The following is a 25,507-nucleotide window of genomic DNA, read 5'->3' as shown; positions in this document are numbered from 1 at the left end:
TTATTTATTTAAAAGCATTCATAGAAAGTGTGGTTGTTTTTTTAAAAAAAGAAGATTCTAAGTGGTGTGAAACATTTAAAAAACCATCAAAACACCAAAAACGCAACATGAAAACAGCAAAACATTTGTATAAAGGCCTATAAAAACAAGAATACTGACAAGTGAAGACAGGCCTGAGCAGAAATTATAGGTCTTTATAATAACACTAGTAATACATATTTGCAATTAACAATGCTGCTTTTAAGGAAATGCAAATAGCAGCTTGGGGCAAGGGAGACTGGTCATGGGGTCAGAGCAGACATGGAAGGGGAATTTAACCCTTTCCTCCCCTACTGCTGTGTCCTGAGAAAAATATCCAAAGATTGTATATCTGAGGGCAGATATACTGTATTGTCACTGATCTTTAAACTTGGAATACCATGTACAGTTTCTGGCTGCCCTGTCTCAAAAAAACAATATTGCAGAGCTGCAGAAAAGGGCAACGAAAACGATCAGGAGATTAGAGGAATTTCCAAGAAAGATTACAACACTGGGCGCTTTTTAGCTTACAAAGAAACATATATAACTATGCATATTTAGGGAAAGAGGACAGAGTGAGGTTTCTCTCTTTATTTCTCTCTCTCTCTCTCATATAACATTTGAACTCAGGGACAACAAAAGAAGCTGAATGCCGGAATATTCAGGACAGAAAAAAGAGTACTTCTTGACACAGTGTATAGTTGAACTATGGAAACTTCTACCGCCAAAATGTAATGACAGCCACCAACTTGTATGGCTCCAAAAACGATTGGACAAATCTATGAAGGATCAGACTATCCATGGCTGCTAAGGATGGCTCTCTATATGTTTTTTTGGTGTATATTACAGATATATCAAACCTTCTTTTATCAGGCAGTTTGCCCCTGAAAACAAGCTGCTGGGGATCTCAGGTTTGGGAGAGTTCCTATGGGCATCAAGGCTGGACACTGTGAAAACACAGTGCAAGGCTAGATGGGCTCTTCTCGTCTTTTATCTGACTGGCTGCACAAATGCACAAGGTAACTATCCTCAGCTGCAAGCTCAGGCCAGGATCTGGGGCGTCCTCCTGGCTGCACCCACCACACCATCTGCCCCTCCTCTTTTTCAGAACTCACTGGACAGGTGCCTCGTCCCCAACTTGCAAGGAGATGCTCTGCCCTTTGACGTAGGCCTCGCCTTCATAGTGGAGCTGGCCATCTTCACAGTGAGCAGAGAACAGGGCAGGGGATGGCAGTTTCTCGGCCTTCACTGGGCCTGGGGGAAGGAAAGGATATGGTGGGATGGGGAAGTGGAAAAATCAGGGCCAATATGTTCTAAGCAACATTCTTATTCTCTCTGGGGTTTTCCCCCCCAATGAATGTCTTTTTTTCGGGTGTGGGGAACCTTTGACTCCCCCAGATGTTGCTGAATTGCCACTTCCACCATCGCTGTCTATGCCTGCAGGGGCTGATGGGACTTGTAGTTCAGCAACCTCTGGAAGATCGAAGGTTCCCCACATGGGTTGTTGCATCTGATGGGGCACCTCTCCCTATACTAACCTGCCTGTGCCCTTCGGTCTGGGGTGGGGAAGCCCATCTCGATGTCCTACCACCAGGGAGGACATTGTGCCTTCTCTGTGAAGGTGCCCTGACCAGGCACCAACTTTAATCGCATTCCAGCACCAGAATAAGATCCACGTGTTGGACAATTATGAATGGTTTCTCACTGTGGTAATGTGTATACAGTGGTGCCCCGCAAGACGAACGCCTCGCAAGACAGAAAACCCGCTAGACGAAAGGGTTTTCCGTTTTGGAGGCGCTTCGCAAAACGAATTTCCCTATGGGCTTGCTTCGCAAGACGAAATGTCTTGCGAGTTCCTGCGGGTTTTTTCCCCTCCCCCCCCCTTCCTAAGCTGCTAAGCCGCTTATCAGCTGATCCGCTAAAAGCCGCTAAACCGCTCATAGCGCTAATCCGCTAAGCTGTCAATGGGCTTGCTTCGCAAGACGAAAAAACCGCTATACAAAGAGCCTCACGGAATGGATTAATTTCGTCTTGCGAGGCACCACTGTATAATGATTATGATTGGGATTTAACTGCTGATGATCTGTTCTGGCTGTTGATCATTCTGTTAGAACTTTATTTATTTTATTGTGTTTCATTCATCTTTAATTCTGTAGTTACCTGCCTTGGGATTCATATAAGGGACAGATATAATTGAAGTGCTTTGTGTTTTTAAAAAGTATTGAAAGGACGCTATATTTTTAAAAACACCAAGGACGGAAGTTTTTTACTTGGCTGATTATGTTGTTTGTTAATTTCCTCCAGTCAATTTTATGGCACACATTTGTCACTACTGTATTATTATTATTATTATTATTATTATTATTATTATGCACTGTAAACTGCCCAGGCATAAATATCATGAAAGGAAGTGTATGAATACCTTAAATAAAATAGATAATGAAAAATAATCAGTGGGTTGGGTGAGGGGGGGGAAGAACAGAGGAAACAGAGAGGAAAACCCAGATAGCATCTGCAGTTTAAACTCAGGGGTGTGGTTGATTGTGCATTCTACTCATTCTGCAGATTTTGTGCATGCACACGTCCACTCAATTATGACAGCCATGATCCAATATGCAAATTAGCCTATCTTCATGTTCCATCATTTATTCTCCCCTTCCAAACCGTATTTCCAAATAATTGGGCATTTATGCAGAAAGGAACAGAGAGAGGGCAGCTGGGAAGGACTGGAAGAGCAGAGCAGTCAGGTTGCAGAAGACAACAGATGGGGCAGGGGGCGGGAAGCTGTGCAAGGCCCCAATTCAGTATCCCATCTACATCGAAACCCGGCTTCTAAGCTGTCACCAGACAGTGCTCACTTGTTTTTAAAAATATAATCATTGCGGCCATAAGGGCTAGAAACCTGATTTAAAAACAAAACAAAACAAAACAAAACCCAAGAGTCTAAGGAGCACCAGATTCCATGAAAAGACATGCACCCAACACACACAAACACAGGGGGTGGGGGTCCTGGCCCTGTAACCTTCTCCAATGGACCAAGCAGACAGAGGCTGCCTGACTTTGAATCACTGCTCAGTTGGGCTTTCTGTATCCTCCCAGACATTCAGGCACAATCAGTACTTTATTGAAAGGCAGGGGAAAGATCCAGGACCACACCCCCTCCTCCTTGCAATGAAGAGAGAGAGAAAACAGGGCTCTTGCCTTCTAGTTTCCTCTTCGGCGAGGACACAGCCGCTTTAGCCTGGGGAGAAAGAGATGAGTGTAAGAGGAAGTCACACTCCCAGAGGCCCCTTGCTGAAGAAGTCCCTTGTCTAGTCGGCTGGGTAAAGCCTGCAGACCTCCAAGGGAGAGGCTCATCCCAAGTTAGAAAAAGGGAACGAGGAGGCCCCCCAATACCCTAACTTCTCTTTTGCAGCACTATGAAGTCCCAAAGGGACTATACACCCTTGATCAGAAACACAGGAAGCTCTCTTCCACCAAGTCAGGTCTTTGATCCATGTCAGCTGGGGAACCTGTGAACCTCCAAATGTTGCTGGGACTCCAATTCCCATCAGCCCCTGCCAGCATGGCCAACAGTCAGGGATGATGGGAGTTTGGTTCTCCATCCCTGGTCTACAAGGACTGGCAGTGGCTCTCCATGGAATCAGACGTGGGTCTTCCAAGCCCTACCTGGGACATTCTATAAGCAATGCAAATCTTCTAGGTAAAAGGTAAAGGACCCCTGGATGGTTAAGTGCAGTCAAAGGCGACTATGGGGTTGCAACACTCAACTCGCTTTTCAGGCCAAGGGAGCTAGTGTTTGTCCACAGACAGCTTTCTGGGTCACGTGACTAAACAGCATGACTAAACCGCTTCTGGTGCAATGGGACACTGTGATGTGTGCCAGAGTGCACGGAAAAGGCGTTTACCCTTCCGTTGCAGCAGTACCTATTTATCTACTTGCGCTGGTATGCTTTTGAACTGCTAGGTTGGCAGGAGCTGGGATAGAGCAACGGGAGCTCACCCTGCTGCGGGGATTAAAACTGCTGACCTTCTGATTGGCAAGCCCAAGAGGCTCAGTGGTTTAGACCACAGCGCGACCTCTATCACTGAGCTATGGTCCTTCCCTTCAAAATAAAGACTCTAGTCCCTCATTGTTCTGGATAAATGGCTGATTCAAGCAGGAATGGAGGAAGCTACTTTATACTGAGTCAAAAAATTGGTCCATCTAGCTCTGTATTTTCTACACCAGTGTTTCCCAAACTTGGGTCTCCAGCTGTTTTTGGACTACCGTTTCCATCATCCCTGACCACTGGTCCTGCTAGATAGGGATGATGGGAATTGTAATCCAAAAACACCTGGAGACCCAAGTTTGGGAAACCCTGCATTAGTGTGACCAGCATGAAAACCAAGGGCGCGTTCTCCAGGCTTCCCCTCTTCTGCTCCCAGTCTCAGGGACACTTCAGAGCCCTCATTCTCCCCCTGCATTCCTGCATTCCAAACAAGGGGACACAAAGAAGCCCGTTTCTCTCGCCCTTACCTTTTTGATGGCTGTCCAGTCCTCCATGATATCCATTTCACGCAGCATGTAGACGATGTACGGGCGTGGGAAAGACGAGCTAAGGGAGAGGTGCCTGCACCCCAGCAACTGTGATAAAAAATAAAACTTGGATTCTAATGTCCATCAAATCATCTAACTGAGGGAAGAACTTGGTGTGCCTGGCCCTGGATGCTGTCACCAGCTCTGGTCCTGGATCTGAATGAAGACTGGTCTTAAAGGCAGACAAAACTGCCCCTGGCATCAGCTACCGCTTGAAGAACCTGTGCCTGAGCTTGGCTTTTACCTCCTCCCTCCTCCCCCCTCTAACATTGTGTGCCATGTCTTTTTAGACTGTGAGCCTGAGGTCAGGGACCACAGAATTGGAAGGAGCCCAAAGGGTCATCTCGTCCAATGTGAGAATCACAGCTAAAGAATCTTAGAAATGATATTTTTAAAGCAGCTCTTGAGACAGCCTGTTTGGGTAAAGGGCAGGGAATAAATGCTGCCAATTAAACACTACTCATCCCCACTCACCCGTTTTCCTGAAATAATTTTGGGCAAGTGCTTAACCCGCTTCCCATCACAAACACTGCATAAGAAGCTGCCCAAAGCCGCTCTGCTGAGCTGCTTCTCTTTGCCATATGCTGGGCACCACAGCCTCCTCTAGGGCAGAGCCATCGGGGTGTGGGGTGCACAGAAAGGATATCGGACACCAGTGGTGCTTTCTTCCTCTTGCCAGGCCGGAGTGGGTCCCATTCCTTTGAGCTGTGCTTCGGTCGAAGTTTGTCATCCCACCATTCTACGGAGAGAGAGAGAGAGAGAGAAATAAGCCCAAAGGGGAACCTCAGCATTGAGGGCCATCGATGCTTCACCGACCCAAATGGATTCAATGCTGGGTCGGCATGGGGTGGGCGAGTAACAGGCATTTATCGGAAGACGATTTGCAGCACCCTCACCAAACTACGGTTCCCAGGATGGGTGAATGGAGCAGCTTCGGGAAGTGTCAGGGGCCACATAAAATGAGGTCGGGGGCCAAATCCAGGGCTGCAGGTTTCTCCATCTGTGGGTCAAGGCAGCCTTGGTTTTTTTTAAAAAAAGGCTTTGTGCACCATTGTAAATTCTGCTGAGTTACCCGCAATGACGACATCTCACAACCCAGGAAGTCAGCACACTGCTGAAAGCAGAACTTGGCAACTTCCTCCTCCAGGCTAGATGACAGCTTTGAAATACATTTTTAAAAATCAGTTTTTTGGGGGGCCTGGCAGCAGCTCTCTCTGAGGGTTTAGCCATCACCTGCGGTCCAATTCTTTCCATCAGGGGATTGAACCTGGGACCTTCTGCAAGCAAAGCAGGTGGTCTGCCACTGAGCTATGGGCCCCTCCCCATAGAAGGGACAGCGTCTGCTTGCTCCTCCGGACTGACCTGAAGTGAGGCCCACACTGTGCCTGTCGTCCTCCAAGCACTGGATCCGTTCCAAGAGGCGTTCCTGAAGGGTGTCAAACAGCAGCAGCTTCTCACTCTGGTTGGGTAGAAGGGCAACATCAGGTCAGGTTAAGCCAATGTGGTGTCCCCACCCTGCAGTAGTCCTTGGACTACAACTCCCATCAACCCTAGTCAGCATGGTCAATCGCCAGGGGTGGTGGAAGTTGCAGTGCAAAAACATATGGAAGGCATCATGTCAATTCTGTATGATAAGAATGATTTTATTACAGTTGTACCTCGGAGGTTGAACGCCTTGCAAGACGAACGTTTTGGCTCCCGAATGCCGCAAACCCAGAAGTGAGTATTCCGGTTTGCGAACGTTCTTTGGAACCCGAATGTCCGTCGTGGCTGTTCCTGCAGCCAATTGGAAGCCACGCCTTGGTTCCCGAATGTTTTGGAAGTAGAGCGGACTTCTGGAACAGATTCCATTCAACTTCCGAGGTACGACTGTATTTATATGCCACTCATCTGGATGGCTTGTCCCAGCCGCTCTAGGTGGCTTCCGACAAAGTATTAAAACCCTCAAACATTAAAAACTTCCCTATACAGGGCTGCCTTCAGATGCCTTCTGAAAGTCAGACAGATGTTTATTTCCTTGACATCTGATGGGAGGGCGTTCCACAGGGTGGTATGGATTAAGTGCATCTTCCCCTTCTTCTTTCTTCCCATCCAGTTGGGGATTGCTATTGATTCTACACGACAACTAAAACTAATATTCAAGCTTTCTTGGCATGAGCCCAACTGGGTTTCTCCCCACATCACAATAATTTCTGCTCGCTGACTCACAAGGCACCCTGCTGTTCCATTTAATGCCAAGGCAAATTTGCACCTGGTTTTATGCTCTCAGAAAAAGCGTGGTCTCCTTTCGATTTATTAATATTTCTCTCCTGCCTTTCCTCCAAAGACCTCAAGGTGGTCTCTGTGATACCCCTTCACCAGTTTCATCCACGTCACAGCCCAGTGAGGCAGGCTAGGGCGAGCACGAAGGACCGGCCCAAGGTCACCCAGTGAGTTCAATGGCCACACAGAGATGCCAGGAAGGCCTGGGCCAAAGCGTTCCCCACCCCTGGGCCTAGGAGTTCACGTGGTGGATCAATGGCATATCTGTGAAAACGCTGATCGGGGCTGTGTTTGCAAAAAAGAGAACTGGAAACTAGACTAGTTCCCTGTCTGCTCATCTTCAGCTAATTAAAGGCAGGGACCTTTTTTCCAGGACAACCTCCAATCAGTTCTGTAAAGCTGCTGGTCAGCAGAAAGCACTGCTCAGGCTTCTTGCTGAGGAACCCGGTTGTTTGTTGCTAATTATTGTTTGTCGAGTGCACCGTGTGGTCCTGCAAGCTCCCACATGCAATTCTCGTATGCAAGCTGAAACCTGACTCTGGAATTCCAAGCTGGGATACGCAATGAAGTAGGAAACAGGGCACACTCAGCAATGTCATGTTTGTGAATAGAGCCCATGGGGCAGCCCTCCAGATGTTGCTGGATTGCAGCCCCCATTGTCTCCAGCCATTGGGCATGCTGGCTAGGACTGCTGGAGTCAATCAACATCTGGAAGGCCGCCAGTTCCCTGTCCCTGAGGGAACTGAAGTCACATTCACGGCACATTTTGAACACATGGCTTCCCCCCCAAACAATCCCCGGAACTGCTGTTTGCCCCCTCAGAGCGACAAATCCCTTAACAAACTATAGTTCCCAGGATTAAAAGCATGGTGTGATATTATTGACCCAAGGTCACCCGCTGAGCTTCATGGCCGAGTGGGGATTCGAACCCTGGTCTCTCAGGTCCTGGTGCGGCACTCTAACCACTACACCACACTGCCTCTCACATTAGCCCCATTAGAGCCTCTGCCCATATGCCTGTTAGAGTAATAACAGAGGAAGCTGCCGTATATGGATTCAGTCCATTGGCTCATGTAGCTCAGTACTGTCTACACTGACTGGCAGCAGCTCCTCCACCCTGCATATGAGATTTTTGCATTCTGCCTTCTTGCCCGAGAAGTTTGTGATGAGGCTGCTTTTCCGGTCCCCGCCAGGATTTGAAAGCGGCAATGAAGGGAGGGAGATGGGACCAAGTGGGACTTCTCACCTCCAGGTGCTGCTGTGCTCCCTGAAGCTCGCAACGATGCTTGTGGTGGATCACCTCCAGGCAGAAACCTCGGTAGATCCCTGCAGAAAGGCCAAACGTTGAAGCACTGTTCATAAAACCAGGATGGTAGAGTTGGAAGGGGTCCTGAGGGTCATCTAGCCCAACCCCTTGCAATGCAGGAACCACAGCTGAAGAATCCCTGACATGTGGACATTTAACCTCTGTTTTGAAACCTCCAAGGAAGGGGAATCTACCGCCTCCCGAGAGTGTCTGCCATACGGTCTAATGGCTCTTACTGCTCTCCATCCTCAGAAGCTCAACTGGGGCTCAGCCCCACCACCACTTCCTTTCAGTGCCAAAGGCCAGCCACGGAAGAGAGTGCCTCTGAGCACCTACAAAGTGCGTCTGCCTCTTTTGCAGCACAGCCCATCCCTGCATTTAGGTAGGCATGGCTTCCAGGGAGACACAAGCCCCTTGCAGTCTAGTTCTTATTTGTTTTCATTGATTTATAAGGTGGTTTTTTTTAACCATAATATTTCCAGACTGGTTGCAACAACACAACGTACCTTTAGAAAAACAGATAAAACCCTCTGAATTGCAAAACAAGCAAAACTTTCCCAAATGGAACATTACAGTATAACTGAGACAAAAGAGGCGAGTCCCACGATATAAAATACCTTAAGCATCATGGGCAAGTTTAATGAAGTTTGGAACTGCTTTATACAAAATACAGTTGGTTAAAAACGGTAATTGCTAACTGCTAACAATTGTTACAGTGATGTACTATTCTTTTTTCCTTTTCCTTTCTTTCTTCACTTTTTAAAAACAGAACATGTCTAATAATAATTTTGTTATTTATACCCTGCTCATCTGGCTGGGTTGCCCACTCACTATGTGGTTGGTTAGTTGGTTTAAAAATAAATATTTAAGCACCAAGGCCAGGGTAAAGAGGCACGTCCGCAGTATAACCCATGCACCTCTTTTAGAAATAAACCCCAGCCCTAACTCCAAATGCCACAACCTGGAAGCCATCTCTCCACCAAAGCTGTTATGATTGAAGAAGAAGAAGCAGAAGAGTTTGGATTTGATATCCCGCTTTATCACTACCAGAAGGAGTCTCAAAGCGGCTAACATTCTCCTTTCCCTTCCTCCCCCACAACAAACACTCTGTGAGGTGAGTGGGGCTGAGAGACTTCAGAGAAGTGTGACTAGCCCAAGGTCACCCAGCAGCTGCAGGTGGAGGAGTGGGGAATCGAACCCGGTTCACCAGATTACGAATCCACTGCTCTTAACCACTACACCACACTGGCTCTTACACTCTGGCTGGCAAGAGTGGCCAGGGTGGGGGAGTTCCTTACTTACCAGCCACTTCAATCCGAATCTGCATGTGGTTCTGCAAGACCCCGAGCGGGTCAAGGTACTCTGACGCTTTCCCCGCCATCACGTCCTCCAGCTTTGCCTTCACCTGGCTCAGGCGCTCCTTGAACAGCCTGCGAGAGCGACAGCAGCAGCAGCAGACAGGTTAATCAGAGTTGCCAGAAGGGCTCAAGGTGGGTGGTGGAATTCCGCCCCCCCCCATGGTATGTGGGGTGGCGGGGAAGGGTAAGTTAGTATGACCACACTAAGTTAAAATATGCGAGCACAGAAGTTGTATTGGAACTGGAAAATGTCATAGAATCATAGAATCATAGAGTTGGAAGAGACCACAAGGGCCATCGAGTCAAGCCAAGCAGGAAACAAGGTTAAGCATTTTTCAAGGTTAAGCATTTTTCAAGGTTAAGCATTTTTCAGAACAGCAAAAAACCTTGGGTGTGTAGAGCATACAGTATGCAGGTTTGAGGAATGGAATTATATGAACAGCGAAAGAAAGGAGAGGCAGATTGGAGCCACAAATTAGGGACACTATTGCCTAATGGACTCATAAATAATATAGACTGGATGACTTAACTTGTTGTGGGTGGGGGGTGTTCCTCCACTTAAGGAAAAAAAAAATTCTACTTCTGCAAACCGTAGGGTTCCGCTGAGTAGGACAACATCCCCCTCTTGTTTCTCTGTACCCCCGTTTTGGCTACACAGCCAACATGCTCAGCACCCGAGTTCCCTATTAATGTATAGTGAATATGTAAGGGTTATGCTTTAAAACAGAAAATGGGCAGAGAGCCTTTGGCCCTGCAGATGCTGCAGGACTACAATGCCCATCATCTCTGATCTTTGTCCGTACTTGCTAGGGATAATATAAGTGGGCCTAGGAAAAAAGAATTGTGAAGGGAATGAACACCTCTGAAAAACTGACCCAGGGGTGATGCCAGCCCCTCAGTCAGCATCTGTTTGGGGGCTTATATGAGACAACAATCTCATGGCTTGCACATTCCTACGAAATAAGATTTTATCTGGTGACATTTATGAATACTTGATATATCTTGTATATGCAATAAAGAACCTTGTATCCCACCATGAAATATATTTCATTCTTTTTTAATCCTTATTTTTTTATCTTGTATTTTTCTTCTCCCTGCCTTCATGCCTATTTTTGCGATGTTTCTTGGTCTGTTGTTTTGTTTATTGTATTTCCACATCTTATTATTATTGTTTTTTGGAAGGGAAGGAATTACAAAAAATATATATTGAGGCAAGGAAGTCAAACAACAGCAAAACCCAGTGCAATGAGAACAATTAGTTCCTCTGAACATTTGGGAAGAGAACAGCAGATGGGGTAGTTCCCTGAGATGATCCAGGAACAGCCATCTGATGATGTTTTCGGCTGCCTGTCTGCTTGCTTCCTCCTCCTCCAAATTATCTCTCAGTGGATGCTCACCACTAATAGCATCTGTTCCTCCTCCGCAAGTTTGTCTCATCCCCTTTTAAAACCCGAGGCAGTGAGTTCCACAAATTAATTTGCCTTTAAGCAGGGAGTAAAGATTTATTTCCTGCAGGCTGCTTTTTCTAAAGAAGCTCTGCGATCCTCTTGTGGGGTTGAGCATCTGGGCGCTGCCTCTAGTCTTCAGATCTTTATATGCTGCTTTTCCAAACCTTAGCGCGCAAAAAAGCAGGGCCTCATTTGTGCTAGTCTCAAATCAAAGTTGCATTTAACTCTTTTCGGATATCTGTAGGAAGCACATACATTTACACAGACTCTTTGCCAAGCATCCTAAATTTAGCACACCTTCAAATTTCCTTCTTTAAATCTAAGCAATAAAAGGGAAGTGCATGCTATTGAGTCATCACGCATTAAAAATAACTTACGCCATCCCAGCAAAAATGATCTCCAAGTAAAGCTTTGAATTTGGAATGCAATGTTTGAAGCACACTGACACTTGATTTTCCTAATCAAAAAATTCAGTTCATTTACTTTTGGCTACTGGAAGGACTCTTGAGATATTTATACAGTGTCTCTCTTTTTTTAAGTTTAAGGGAGTTATTGGGCAACAGGCACAAGAAACCACAGTGAGCCAGAAACCTTAAGGAGGATGAGGCTCACCTTGTAGGGTTGTTGGGAGGGTAACTGGGGGTGGGGAAGCACCTTGGAGGAAGGGTGGGCTTAAAATGTAATAAATAAGTACAGGGGAAAGAGATGGAAAAACTCACTTCTCTTTGACTTCAGAGAACTCCTTCTCTAAGTCTAACATTTCATCCAGGCACTCCGAGCGCCTCCGCTCATAATCTTCATCGTCCATCTCTGCAGGTAAAAGAGACAACATGTGTCACCTGGCTCCTCTGAACAGGTCTTGCAGGGCAAGAAAATTCAACAATGCTCACTATCTGGGATCTCTTTCTGTTCAATGGGCTTAAATTGGTGGGGAAGGACTGTAGGTCAGTGGAAGATCACCTGCCCTGCACACAGAAGGTTCCCACTCCAGTCTCCAGTAACTCCAGATAGGACTGGGAGAGCCTGCCCCCCACCCCACTTGAAACCTTAGAGAGCTGCTAGACAGACCAATGGGTCTGACTGAGTAGTATGTTCTATGTTCCTAAATCTAGAACAGCATCAGGGAAGAAAGGCTTGCAAGCTTTTCGAGTTGCACAGAAGTTTCTCCTTTTGTTTTCCTACCACAGCGAGCAGAACAGTGGTGGGGGGACTTCAGGTCTGTGGATCTCATTAGGCCCCACCAGGTCTCCCCCTTAGCTAAAACCGTTCTAGCCAAGCCATGCCCAACTGCCTTATACCTGAAACCATACCGATGGGAGGTGGGGAGCAGGTTTGCATTGAACCAAATGTGAGCCCGCTCGGAAGGCTTGCATACGCCATCTTGGTAGTCAAGATAACCCCAAAACTAACTGGGAGTTGTTGCAAGAACGAGCTCGCTTAAGTATATTCACTTGCTTTGATACATGCTAATTGGCTTGCTTTGATACAACTCTTATCTGTGGGCCTTGGGATGCTGGATTCTGGGCCCAGAGAGGGGAGATATCTGTAAGCCCTGGGTAGTTGCCACCTATGCCCTCATGGGCCAGGTGGAGGTACTGGCCAAAGTGATGTATCTGACTTTGTGTATAACATATTAGCCTTTGCGGACCAGTCATGATTGCTTGCTACTGTGGTGTTCATCCCGCATCTGACAAGGCCACAGGGCTCTCTGCATGCTGAATTGTAAGTTTACACCTTTCTTTAATAAAGCACTAGAACTGGCCGTGTGTTTTTGACATCCTTCTTTGGTATCCCTGCATCAGACCACTCCCAAGAGCCCTCTCCTGGGCAGGTGGATAAGAACAAGGTGTAGATCTGCAAAGCCCCATGCACAGTGCTGCTTCTCAAGCCTGGCCATCTACTAATCGTCATTGGGTTTTGCAAGCAACCACCACCCAATTGTCAGGGCTTGCAGTGTGTCCCGTGCAACTGTTTGCAAGCCCCGACAATCAGCTGATAGCACTGCACTTTGCAAACCCCAATGATCAGCTGATCACCCTCCCACCTACCTGTCAAACTAGTCCCACTGTGGGTGGGTGGTGTTCTCCACCCCTGCCTTAGAAAGACCACAGAGGCCAAGTCAGATTGTCAGAGCAACAGCTCTTTAATCTCTTCTCTCTCCTCTTCTTTTGCTTTCTCTCTCTTTTGGTCTCTCTTTTCCTTTCCCCCCTTCTGCCTTTGTTCTTTTTTAGATTAAGTAGCTGTTTTATTTTGGTGTATTATATAAAGATGCTTTGCAATGGGCAAGAACTTTTGTGTGGTTTTGAATAAGTATCAATATTTTTTAATATTTTTTTAACAGTGTGTCAGAGCAACAGAAAGGGAAAAACTCAGTCCTCATTACTACTGTTTCCAATTGCTGGTAAGTAAAGGGAAACCAAAAATTATTCTAGGGTTCAGATTTGTATCCACCTGTCAAAGTGACCCGTGGCAGGTAGGGAAGCTCAGAATCCAGCCCCTGGGTCAGATCCTGCTCCCTGTTGTTGAACTCTAGTTCCCATCATCCCTAGACAGCATGACCAGCAGACAGGATTTACGAGAACTGGGAGCTCGACAACATCTGGAAGGCCACACGTTCCCCACACCTGCTCTAACTGGAGATGCCCACTATGGTACCTGGGATCTTCGGTGTGCAAACCATCTGCTCTCCCTCTGTACCATAGGCGTTCCCATAAAAAGGTAAGGCAATAGTCTTCGTTGTCTGAACAGCTCTGTCCTGTCTGCACTGACTTGCAGCAGTTCTCAAGGGTTTCAGGCAGAGAAGAGTCTTTCCCACTCCTACCTGCAAATGCCAGGGACCACACCTAGGACTTCCTGCATGGAAACTGCATGCTCTACCACTGAAAGGAGGAGTTGGGAGGCATTTTGCTCTTGCCAGCTACCTGAACTCTCCTCTTCCGATTCAGACTGGCTGCCGCTGCGCTCGTCCTCGCTCTCTTCTTCGCCGTTCATCTCTGTGGTCGAGTCTCCTTCCGCCTCCATCTCCTTGGGCAATGGCTGCACAGGCATTGCGCTCTGCAGAAACAAGAGGGCCCAGGCTAAGGAAAGGAGGCTAGGCAACAACCAAACAGCAGAAAGGTGACCACAGCACCAGGCCATCATCTTTATAATAGCAAATTATGATATACACGTATTCCAAAGGGGACCGTGCTAAGCACAGGAATGGATTACAAGCACAGCACTGAGTACTTTGAGTGTATCAGCGGGAAATGCGGCTTTGTGGTCCTTAAGGTTGCAAAGGAAGGCTGGCAGGTACATGGCCGGTACAATAATCGGTAAATTGTCGCCAGCAACTAAGCAAGCTTCTGAGCTGAAAGCCTGTCCAATTAATATACCAATTACATGCCAAAATGGCTTCTCAGTGGACTGCAATTATAAAATCAATTATAACATGCATACATACACACAAGAACAATTCCACCAGAGCATCAAAACAGCCTTAATTAATATGTACTATGAAAAAAAGTCATTTAAAAAGCAGGACAAGTATAACAGGTTTTTTGTAAGATCAGAAGTTTAGGGGAACACTTGCCTAACCAGGTGTGTCTTCAGAAGCCAGTGGAAAGGCAATACTGATGGACCCTCTCAATTTCTTCCGCATTACCCAACATAAGGAAACCTTTACATTTTGTCAAGAAGTATTGCTGATAAAAAGTTTGTATTTTCTTTTTTTTAAGCACACACAGGTTTAACCAAGCACTTCAGCCTAAAGGAACAGCTAGACAGGTGTATTTCCCTGACACACAGAGAACCTAAGAACCTGGCTGCAGGTTACATTCATCAGATGCTTTGCCCATTGAGAAGCATGGAGGCTTGCCAGAAAATATAAAGAGCCATGATATCTGTGTTCTACCTCCACTACTGGATCCAGCATGGTTCTGCATATCAGTTGCTGGGAATCACACGGGGAAAGCGCTGACCACCGGTGGGAACAGGATGTTGGACTAGGTGGGCCATTGGTTTGATCCAGCCACCTCTTCATATATTCTTAAAGATGGAGGGCTAGCTCCCTCCTCTCTCAGCTCTTTATCTCATAAGAACACAAGAAGAGCTCTGTCGGATGAGGTCAAAGGCTATTCTAGTCTAGTACTCTGTTCTCACAGAGGCCAACTAGATGCCCATTGTAAGAAGCCCGCAAGCAAGACCTAAGTGCAACAGCCCTCTCCCTACCTGTGATTCCCAGCAACTCGTATTCAAAGGCTAATTTTGCTGCTGAATGACAAATTAGGGGCAGCTATGAAGGCAGCCAGGGGTTCCGGCTTCTGTGTCTTTGCCCGTAACCACCTCCTCCTTTCTCAGCATCCAGAATCCTTAACCATCAGCACCTTGCTAACACACGGCTCCTTCAGAGGAGTTAAATCAGTCATAGGCAAACTCAGCCCTCCATATGTTTTGGGATTACAATTCCCATCATCCCTAGCTAACAGGACCAGTGGTCAGGGATGATGGGAACTGACGTCCGGAGGGCCGAGTTTGCCTATGCCCGATAAATGAAACGTGCAATCAGGGATTCCCTTCCTTAGGACAGGGGTGGGGAACTTTTGGCCCTCAGGACATTGCCAGACCCCAACTCCCATCAGCCCCAGGCAGCATGGCCAAAGGTCAGGGGTGATGGGAGTTTGAGTCCAGCAAATGTCTGAAGTGCCACAAGTTCCCCAGCTCTGCCTTGGGACCTCTCTCCCCTATACTGGGAACATAGAAAGCTAGCTGCCTGACCCCAGGTCAAACTTTTTGGCCATCTAGCCAAGCCCTGTTGCCTTTGACCAGTGCTGGTTCCCATGAAAAGCGCTTTCCCCTTCACTGACTTCCCTGGAGATGCTGAGGACTGAACCTGGGACTGAATCTGCATGCAGTGCCCACCATTTGCTCCAGGAACCCTCCCGGCACTTTTTAAAATAAGTGCTATGAGGGCCCCTGTGAGACGGGAAACAAGGGCTTCATTTAAATCAAGAATAGGAGAGCAGATGCTGTTGGGTGCCAACTCCCATTAGTCCCAACCAGCAATGGGCAGTGGTCAGAGAGGACAGGTGTTGTAGTTGGAAGGGCAAATTCCCCAACCAGGCTTTAAAGGGGAAGAAAGAGGTGACTAGGGCTGCACTCCAAGCCACAAGTGCCTGGGAGTAAACCCCACTGAACTCCGTGGGGCTGGGGTCTGACTTAACATGCATAGGACTGTAGCCAAAATCAATGTCAGCCACTGCATGGTAGAGGACAGGAAAATCAGCACATCTATCTTTCCTAAGCAGTGACGACTGGATATGACTGGTTTGTGGGGCGAGAGAAGAGGGAGGAAGGAAGGGGAGCTGCACCTCTTAAATGTCTGCCTCTTCAGATAGCTTTTCACAAATTATTCCTCCTCCCAGAGCCCTTTATCCCTCCATCTTGTGTGCAGTTCACCGCCCAGCTAGAGGTCACTGGTAGTTATTTTAAGGTGGGTTTTGGAAGGGTTGTGCGTGTGTCTCTTTCTCACGGTTCTCTTAGGAAATCCAGAGACGATCCTGCAAGCGCTGCTTCTTCCTCCTTTGCAGTGAAAGGCACCATTTGGCAAAGCAGACATACGAGCCCCGACATCACCACCCCCGCCATTTCTAATGGTCTTTCCCGCACCCCGATAGCATTTGCTTGGTAAGAACAATCCAAACAGAAGGACTGGGGGGGGGCACATAAATACAGCAAACCCTACCCCCATATTACAACAGACTCAAGCATGTGCCCGAATGGATGTCATTTAGGGGAGGATTGCCGAGCACTTCCAAGGAGAGGGCAAAGAGAAGCATTTTCTCCCCCTATGTCGCACATGTAACACTGAACTTAAGAGGGAGAAATCGGTCATATGCGAACACCCCCGCCCCCGGGTTGTAGTGTGCTGGCCCATGTATTCCCCCTTCTCTCAAAGCGGGGGAAACGCATAAGGCTGGAATGGGCGGGACCATCATTACCCACAAAAGGGGGGTAATAGGAAAGTCTGGACCCCTCATTACCTGGGGGAGGGGCTGAGGAAGGCGCAAACCCTGCTCGGGCTTTCTTCAGCAATCGGAAGTCGTCCTCATTCGGCCCCGCCCACCAACACTAGCCAATCACAGCGGCTGGCATTTTGTAAGTACCCTACGCTCGTCTATGGTGCTGCGTCGCGGTCGAGCTCTATGGTTTCGCGAAGCACTATGGGAATCCAGAAGCGGAAGAAAGGTTTATGCGTTGCCATAGTAACGAGATAATAAAGAAAAACGAAAGAAGCGAAGGGGAGTGAAAATGTGCTCTCTCTGTGTGCCTGCAAAGTGGTATGGAAGTTTTCATAGCAAAATCAAACCATACAGTGAAAAAGTAATTAAAAAGAAAACGAGCCGTCCTCCCAGGAAGAGCTCGTTTGCATGTATATATGCTTATTTGAGTGCATCCTAAATATATGCTCACATTTACAATAGTTAGTACTGTGGCTAAGTTGAAATACAGAAGTAGGAAAAATAAGCGCTGGGGTGGGTGGTGAGCCAAGAGGCAAATTTTGGCTTGAAGCCTCACTACAAAATAAGAAGGCTACAGAAAGGTGGTGGTTGCCATGCCAACCAGTACTGTTGTTGCCATGGAGACTGCCATTATCTTCCTACTGCCCACCCTCACACCCTCTGATGCTTAAAAAGAAGAAGAAAAGATTGGCATTTGTACCCCACACTTTGACCAAGGAGCTGAAGGCATATCTGATTGTTTGGGGTTTTTTGTCGTCCTGCACTTCTGTTGTCACAAAAAACCCTGTGAAGTAGATTAGGCTCATCTATCGCCCTGGAAACTTTGGGGATGAGCAGATTTTCAAACCCAATTTGCCTAATTCTAGTGTGACATTCTAACCATCACACCATACAGGATTGTTACCTTCTTGTCAAACTTACTGGCTGAAAACCATTGGGTGTTTTGCGGGTGTTGTTTTTTTAAAAATAAAAAAAGTTATAAACACTATGACAGCACAGCAAATCAATGACATCACACCATGTCCTGTTGCTTACCGCCATTAAAACACCCCCTAAAAAAGCACACCCAGTTAAGTAGGCTATAAACCTAAGCAACACATTCTGACATCCACATCTTGTTTTCTTATAACAGAAATAGATTATAACCAAGCATAATAATGACAGTTACAGATAGGTAGCCGTGTTGGTCTGCCATGGTCAAAACAAAATAAAAAAATTCCTTCCAGTAGCACCTTAAAGACCAACTGAGTTAGTTCTAGGTATGAGCTTTCGTGTGCATGCACACTTCTTCAGATACACTGAAACAGAAGTCACCGGACCTTTCTATATAGTGAGAAGGTGGGGAGGGGTATTACTCAGAAGGGTGGTGGGAATGGGTGATTGGCAGATAGCTGCGATGAGCCTGTTGACGACTCTTAACGACTGCAATAGGTCTAACAGGGAAAAGCAAGGGGTGAGAAGGTGAAAAATGGCTTACCACCCTTCTGAGTAATACCCCTCCCCACCTTCTCACTATATAGAAAGGTCCGGTGACTTCTGTTTCAGTGTATCTGAAGAAGTGTGCATGCACACGAAAGCTCATACCTAGAACTAACTCAGTTGGTCTTTAAGGTGCTACTGGAAGGAATTTTTTTATTTTGTTTTGACCATAATAATGACAGCACTGATGACACCAAGCATCTCTGAACACATGCCATAATGCAGTCAGGACTATAGGGCTGCCACAGCAAGATTTGGGGGCATGCAGATTTCTAATTATCACTGTCTCCACTGTAAAGAGGTCCATTTTTTGTGCAGCTAACCGCATAGCAAGTTAGAAAAGAAATAAACAAGAGGTGTTACAATGTGGCCTTGAATTAATGTATCTTCCTCTAATCCTTACAGTGCTTAAAAAAAATATTTATGTAGCTCAAATTAGAGATGGATCATCCAAATCTTATTATGGTGGGATTCAGTTTGGTACTATAGCACTTGAACTTAAATACCTTCTGTTATTTGATAATAATTTAGACAAATTATTACTATTAATTGCTCCAGATAAAAGTGAGAAAAGTGCTATTTAACAAATGTTGGAAGGCATGTGATAGTGGTTTGCTAGTACCAGAGCACCTGCGATGTTTGAGTGACATCCAGTCATAGCATTTGGTTGTGTAGTGCATGCATACCCTGTGCTTAATTTATAAAACAAAAGATGCCAGGCTTCAAGCTTAAAAGTGAGGCTCTCTGATATGGGTGCTCAGTAATTAATGTTCATTTCAGTGAGGCTGGAGAGGACTTTGCAGTGACTTGTGGATCTTCAGTGGGGCAGTACTCTTTGGATTTCTCATTCCAAACTCCAAAATGCCCTGATCCACCTTTGAGGACAATCTTTCATTAAAATGTGTTTCTCCCCACACCTCCATCCTCCCCAATCAATTTCCAGAAATACATTCTGTTGGAATCTTGTCACAAAGTTGATAGGGCTAAAGCGTTTTAAATCAAACGGGTTCAGTTTAATTCATTTACAGACTGTGATTGTTCAGGACAGCAATAAATTAAGCTCCTCCCCAGGACAGACGTCAGTATATTTATTCCCATTATACAGAAAAGGAAATGGGGGTCACCAATCTGAGAAGCAACATTGGGTGCAGGGCCCAATAATCTTGGCTCACGGTTCTGTTTCTCTGCTCCAAATCACCATATCTCAATTCCCAGAGCTTAGAAATAAACCTCAGCCCTGATTCCACAGGCCTTTTACAGAAAATGCCAGTCAGTGAGAAATAGACTGGTGGGGAGAATCACATGTCTGTAAGCACTGGGAACAAGTGAAAAGAATAGGACTGCAGGATTGTCCACAGAATCCAGATTCAATGGTTGTTATCCCAAAGTTATTATCTCAGAATTTGTTTACTAAGAAAACAACCCACCATCTACAGGAATTAAAAAATGGCAGAGCGGGCTAGCTCTACTATTTTGGATAATCCCGCAGGTCACTGTGTTTCTCTATGTAAAATTATGAACACCTGTCCAAGGCAACCTGCTAGTGTTTACACCAACGACGGTTGAACTACAACTCCTACCATCTCGGACTACTGGCCATGTTCCCTGAAGGCAGCTGAAGTCCAATAACACCTGGAGAGCCTCAGGTTCCCCATCCTTATCAGGTTCCCCATCATCGCTCACCCCAGAAGTGAACTAACTGGGAGGTGAGCCAATAAGACTTCCTAGTTTTTTGGCTGGGATTGGCAATTCACCTTCAACAAGCTTGACCTTCTGAATCAACCCTTGAGATGTCTGTGAGATTGAGGCAAACCCCCATATTATTATTTTTAAACTACACACACACACAGAGCACTCAATGGGGGTATTCTCCTACCTGAAGGGGTCTCAGTGTATGTATGTATGTCCATACACAAATTCCCCCCAAAATGAAGCACAAATACTTCTAGCAGCAACAAACACATTTGGAGCGAGCAGGTCAGCGAGTCACTAAGCCATTTCTCTCCCTCCAGTTGGCACAGGAGTGGTCCTTATCCTGAGTCAGACATTTCTGTTGTGACAAGTGTGCAAAACTATGCTCCCATCGCCGTCCAGCTGAGAGGCTCCACTCTATTTCCACAAAGGTAGATGTGAGGTCAGCACCGTCGTGGTGAACTGGGGTATCTGGTCTTGAGCTCCTGCTTGAACTGCCGGAAGAGCAGCTTGTTGCGTTGATTCTCGGCATCCTTTTGTGCGTGGAACTCGCTTGCCACCTTGAAGCCCTTGTGGACCAGGAAGGCATTGCTCAGCACAGAGAAACGGTACCCAGCCACGTGGAGCTCGCAGGCCTGGCGGAAAAGGACAGTGTAAGGACAGCAGCCCACCACCAAAAACCTAGAACATGCAAGAATAACTGCACCGCAAAATACCTCTGGGTTATTTATAGTGATAGAAGCCCCTCATTTGACCTGTGAAGCTGTTCTGGGCAAGCTATGCCCACCTGACCTACACCTGATGGTCATATATGATGTTAGGTGTGGGACACTTTCCAAGGACAGAGACTCTGTCCCCACAACAACGCTCCAACAAGCATGACCAGTGGTAATGCTGAGTAGGTGTTTTAGCCCAATGGGCACAGGTAAGATGTAAGGCAAGAATGGGGAATCTCGGGTCTGGGAGTCAAGCCTCCCTATCTGGTCCTCTGCCCAGGCTCTACCTCCTCCTTGGCCATCCCCTGCCCTGCTCACAACAGGCCACACCCCTACACCATCCTTGCTCCACCCGCTCCTTGTTGAGTGTTTCTGCTGGAATGTGTTCTTGAAGGCAAGATTCTTGCCCACCTGGATGGAGGAGAGAGAGGGGTGTGAAAACTAGCTGTAGAAACTAGCCTACCACACAAAGGTAAAATGTACACCTGTTGCTTCACCTGCTTTTGTCTCTGGTTCCACCCACTGCTGACATATGGCCCCCAGATGGCTGACCAGAAGCAAATGTAGCCCTTGAGTTGAAAAAAAAATAAAATCCCTACCCCTGGCTCAAATGCAGCTTTGCCACTACCTGGCTTGGCCTCTCCACCAACAAAGGCTGCATATGCACTATACCTCCAAAGCACACTGAACACATGGCTTCCCCAAAATAATCTTGGGAACTGTGGTTTGTTAAGGGTGCTGAGAATGGTTAAGGGGTAAGCTACAGTTCCCGAGATGGTTTGCAGGGAAGCCACATGCCTTCAATGTAGGGTGTATATGCTGCCCCAAGTCATGACCCCCCAGCCATGGCAGCTACCTGGCTGATCCGGTTGAAGCCGTACTGCTTGAAGCGCTCATCGTAGGGGGGCACAGAACTAGCCCCGATGTAGAAGGGCTCCCAGGGGTCCCGCCACTCCACCTCGTAGGCCACGCGCAGGGGGCCTCCGACGGGGAGATTCAGCCAGTGGGAGTAGTTGGTGGGCGCCTGGCACCGCGGGCACAGCTCCTCATAGAACGGCCGGATCTCGCCCACTTGGTACAGCTGCAGCAGCTCCGTCTTGGTGCCCGGGATCCGGCGGGTGTGGCGGATCTCGAAAGCCGGCACAACGAAGACCCCCGGCGTTTCCTCGGCAGCAGTTCCGGGCAAAGCCAAGAAGTCCTCCCGCAGCCCCTCGCTGGGCACCATGTCCATGTCCACCGCCAGCATCCAGTGCCCGCCGACGGCTCCCCGAGCCACGTTGCGCAGCAGGTTGTTCGGGTACGAGGCGTTGGCGGCGTCCAGCGCGTAATTGCGCCGGCCGGCGGCTACCCGCGCCAGCTTGGCGAAGACATCCCCGCAGGCCTGCAGGCGGGCGAACTCGCCGCGGTCCGGCAGCTCCGGGAAAGAGGCCGCTTGGTCGGCGTGGCACACCAGGTGGAGGCGCACCAGCTGGCGGACGGGCGCGCACAGGGCGGCCAGCGCGTACACCAGCGCCGTGGCCAAGCGCACCTCGGCGGCGCCCGGCGCGAAGAGGGCCACCGACATGGGCCCCCGCCAGCGCTCGGCCAGGCGCTGCGCGTGGTGCAGGTTGCCCAGGCTGGTGTGCGTGACCAGCACCACGTCGGGGCTGCGCTCGCCCTCCCAGGAGCCGCGCACCATGTCCCGATACACGCGGTACTGGCCGCTGGCGTCCAGGGCGCCGCCGCTGGCCAACACCTGCTTGAGGCGCTCCTTGTGGGCGTCGCGGGCCGTCGGCGCCCGTCGGCCCTGGAAGAGCTCGGCATAGCGGTAGCGCTGCTCCTGGCCGTGCAGCCCCGACAGCAGCGCCAGGTAGAGCAGCTGCAAGCCGGCCACCAGCGCCAGCGCCGCCACCAACGCCTGGAAGCAGGAGCAGTGCATGGGCGGCAGCCTGCCCCTCCTCCTCGCCCGACCTCACCCGAGGCCAGCCTGGAGGGAGCGCACGGAGAAGCCAGGCCCCGCACCGTGCATCCTTCCCCGCGGCTGCTCCCGCTGCTTCCCAGGCGGGTGCCCGGCGGCTCTTGCAAATAGTTTCACGTCTGGGGGCGGAAGGAGCCAGCTCTCCTCGGCGCCCTCTGCTCCTTTGGAGGATGCATTGCAAAAACACGCGCGGGCCCGCGGGCAGGTGCGACCCCCCCCCCTCCTTTGCACTGCTCTCCCGCTTGTTTTGCAAAGCAAGGCAGATGCATCGCCCCCTCCTTCGCACACACCGCACTAAGACGTGCGTGCGTGTTTTTCCAATTATTATTATTATTATTATCAACATCATCATCACCGTCATTTGCCATTTATTATTAGTACTGTTTTGCTTAAAAGGAAATGTGTGGGAATGCATGGAGACGTGCAATGCCACGGGGGAGAGTTGGGAAAGGAGCAAACAGATCGTCCGGAAGCGGACTAAGGGATCTAGTGGGAAGAGGAACATTTGTTCCGTGTGACGAGGTGGCCGAGTGGTTAAGGCGATGGACTGCTAATCCATTGTGCTCTGCACGCGTGGGTTCGAATCCCATCCTCGTCGGCATCGACCCTCTCCCCTTTTGAGTTTAAAGGGAAAAGTGGATCAATTCTGTTTATCAAGCCCACACTCTGCAAGGTGGTTTCCCCCCCAGGCCTGTAACCGGAAATTCCTCTCTTTGAAAGAGTCTAGGGAAGACACCCAGATAAAGGGCAACTTTCACTTAACAGGTGGGAACACCCAACAAAGGGTAACTGAATTCATTGGGATTTGTCGTGGAGTTGGAAACGGTTTTTTTTGGGGGGGGCATTCAAAAGTGAACCCTTACAGGTAAATATTTTACTCCTACTGAAAATCTCATAGATTGCCTATTCAGAAATAATAATCCCTGCTGGATTCAGTGGGTCTTACTCCCAGATAAAAGTGGGATTGGTACCCTAGCTCTGTCAAAGATGTGTGCAAAGGGCAGTTCCTTCTCAGATGCTTTACAAGAACTAAGGCCCTTCAAAATGAATCACACGATTTAATAACCAATCTCAACAGCGGGCTTTAGTTTAGAGTACAACAAGGAACTGTGACCTTCTCTTGTAAATTGAATCAAAAGGGTAACCGAGTTAGAAAGATGACCAAAGTATTATTCAGAAAGACAAGTATATCAAGGATTTGGTTTGTGGGGTGGTCATGAAAATGCTTTATTAGTTTCACACCCCCCCCCCATTTTTGTTTCTTGACTTGCTTCTAATTGTGAAATGTCTTAGGCAAATTATGGCTCAAAAAATGCAGTGATTGTTGCTGGACCCTCAAATCCCATCAGTGAGGGCTTATGGGAATGGTAGTCCATTAATATCTGGACAGCTACAGGTTATCCCTCATATGCTCTAGGCTAGGATCTGCTATGATTTTTGCCCTGGAGACAATTATTTGTGTCATTGTTATATTTTTATTTCTGTCATTTGCACAATGCATGGGGGACTCATTGCCACAAGAAGATGTGGTGACCACTACAATGGTTTACAAAAGATAAGTGGGACCTGGAACAAAATGTTGCAGTGTAGTGGGATGCTGTTCAGGATTCCAGGCAATCATTTTTTTTAATTAAAAAAAACTTTATTGGGGGTGGGGGAATGATAAAACAAAGCAGAATCCCTCCAGGGATGGCAATAGTTCAACATTGTACACGCAGCAAAAATATTCTTTAAAAAATAAAAATGTTTGAGCTTTGAATTCATTTAAAACAATCACATACAGGATCTGATAAAATGTCCCTTCCCACAAACCAAAAAATAAATTGAGTCGTTAAAAATAAACACAATTTCCCCATTGCCCTTTGATCCTTAATAAAGTTAGTTATAATGCCAGTATGTATTGAGAGCAAGTCTCTGTTTACAATGAAACACAGTTAAATATATATTGCTTAAATAGGCAACAAGACTGAAACCATTCAAATGTACCACAATGAATATTGCAATCAGATCACAGTGAATAAACCATCATTGTGTCTTGCCTTTTCCTGCAGTGCAGGGGGTTGGATTAGATGACATTTTAGGTCCCTTCTAACTCTACAATTCCACAATCCTATAAGGCAATATCTGGCCCTTTTTGCAGATACATTCTGCAACATATCACTGACGCAATAGTTGTGCATTCATGGTGGATTTATTCTAGGCTGTCCCCACATCATTTCACTTTATTGGGTGTTCTGCTACGCTTCCTCAATGTTACCCCTTGACTGATGTCGGGAAGGGCACTCTTGTGCTATATAGCGCAGCAAAAGTGGGGTGAAAAACATCCTGGAACATCTGTAGTATGAAAAGTTACAGGATTTCAGCAGGAAGCTATGGGACACGTGCTGATGAGAAATGAATCTGTATGTCCATTCTGAAACTTTTGCAGGCGCCCTGAAAGCGGGATTGCACATAACTGCCCTGATACCGTCATAAGCACCAATCATAAGTGCATAATAAAAAGGACACCTAGAGCCCTTAGACTGGGTTTAATAGCTGAGGATATTCCATGGGAGCTATTGGATCAGGTACATTCAGACGGGAGGCCCTCTGCCACATGCCACTGCTCCCCTGTTCTTAGATGTTTGTAGAACCTTTGGCAGATTTTCATCCCCCCTGTGCCCCCTCCTTTGGCCAAATTTCCCAGCCAAACC

At 47.6% G+C, this 25,507-nt stretch overlaps 2 protein-coding genes across 5 annotated transcripts in view; both read right to left on the bottom strand.

Moving 5' to 3' along the window:
• BRMS1 (BRMS1 transcriptional repressor and anoikis regulator) overlaps positions 1–17,138 on the bottom strand; it is an 18,079-nt gene extending 941 nt beyond the window's left edge. The window contains exons 1-10 of one of the 4 annotated variants that reach the window (XM_081842894.1): positions 16,992–17,138; positions 13,893–14,025; positions 11,691–11,781; positions 9,468–9,595; positions 8,106–8,185; positions 5,960–6,056; positions 5,244–5,336; positions 4,538–4,602; positions 3,220–3,259; positions 1,134–1,272 (exon numbers count right to left, since the gene is read on the bottom strand). In XM_081842894.1, the coding sequence (XP_081699020.1) occupies positions 1,134–1,272; positions 3,220–3,259; positions 4,538–4,602; positions 5,244–5,336; positions 5,960–6,056; positions 8,106–8,185; positions 9,468–9,595; positions 11,691–11,781; positions 13,893–14,019 (860 nt within the window). In that variant the 5' untranslated portion in view covers positions 14,020–14,025; positions 16,992–17,138. Of the gene's footprint in view, positions 1–1,133; positions 1,273–3,219; positions 3,260–4,537; positions 4,603–5,243; positions 5,337–5,959; positions 6,057–8,105; positions 8,186–9,467; positions 9,596–11,690; positions 11,782–13,892; positions 14,063–16,693; positions 16,889–16,991 lie in introns of those variants that run through there. The other 3 variants (XM_081842895.1, XM_081842893.1, XM_081842896.1) reach the window with 3 other exon arrangements.
• A 2,302-nt stretch (positions 17,139–19,440) lies between these two features.
• On the bottom strand, positions 19,441–22,806 carry B4GAT1 (beta-1,4-glucuronyltransferase 1). The gene is made up of 2 exons (XM_081842995.1): positions 21,714–22,806; positions 19,441–20,776 (listed from the first exon to the last, which is right to left on the bottom strand). The coding sequence occupies exons 1-2, from the start codon at positions 22,773–22,775 to the stop codon at positions 20,585–20,587; spliced, it is 1,254 nt and encodes a 417-aa protein (XP_081699121.1). The 5' UTR covers positions 22,776–22,806; the 3' UTR covers positions 19,441–20,584.
• Between the last annotated feature and the right edge of the window lie 2,701 nt (positions 22,807–25,507).

The sequence above is a fragment of the Podarcis erhardii genome, assembly GCF_964252035.2.
Source record: "Podarcis erhardii genome assembly, chromosome: 15".
NCBI lineage: Eukaryota > Metazoa > Chordata > Lepidosauria > Squamata > Lacertidae > Podarcis > Podarcis erhardii.
The sequence above is the reverse complement of the archived record's forward strand: the minus strand, read 5'-3'. Positions and strand labels throughout refer to the sequence as shown.

Excerpts from the sequence above, each read along its gene's own strand:
- B4GAT1 (XM_081842995.1), bottom strand. The coding sequence starts at position 22,775 with ATGCACTGCTCCTGCTTCCAGGCGTTGGTGGCGGCGCTGGCGCTGGTG. Across the intron at positions 20,777-21,713 it reads GCTTCAACCGGATCAGCCAG|GCCTGCGAGCTCCACGTGGC; the intron begins GTAGCTGCCATG and ends CTTTTCCGCCAG.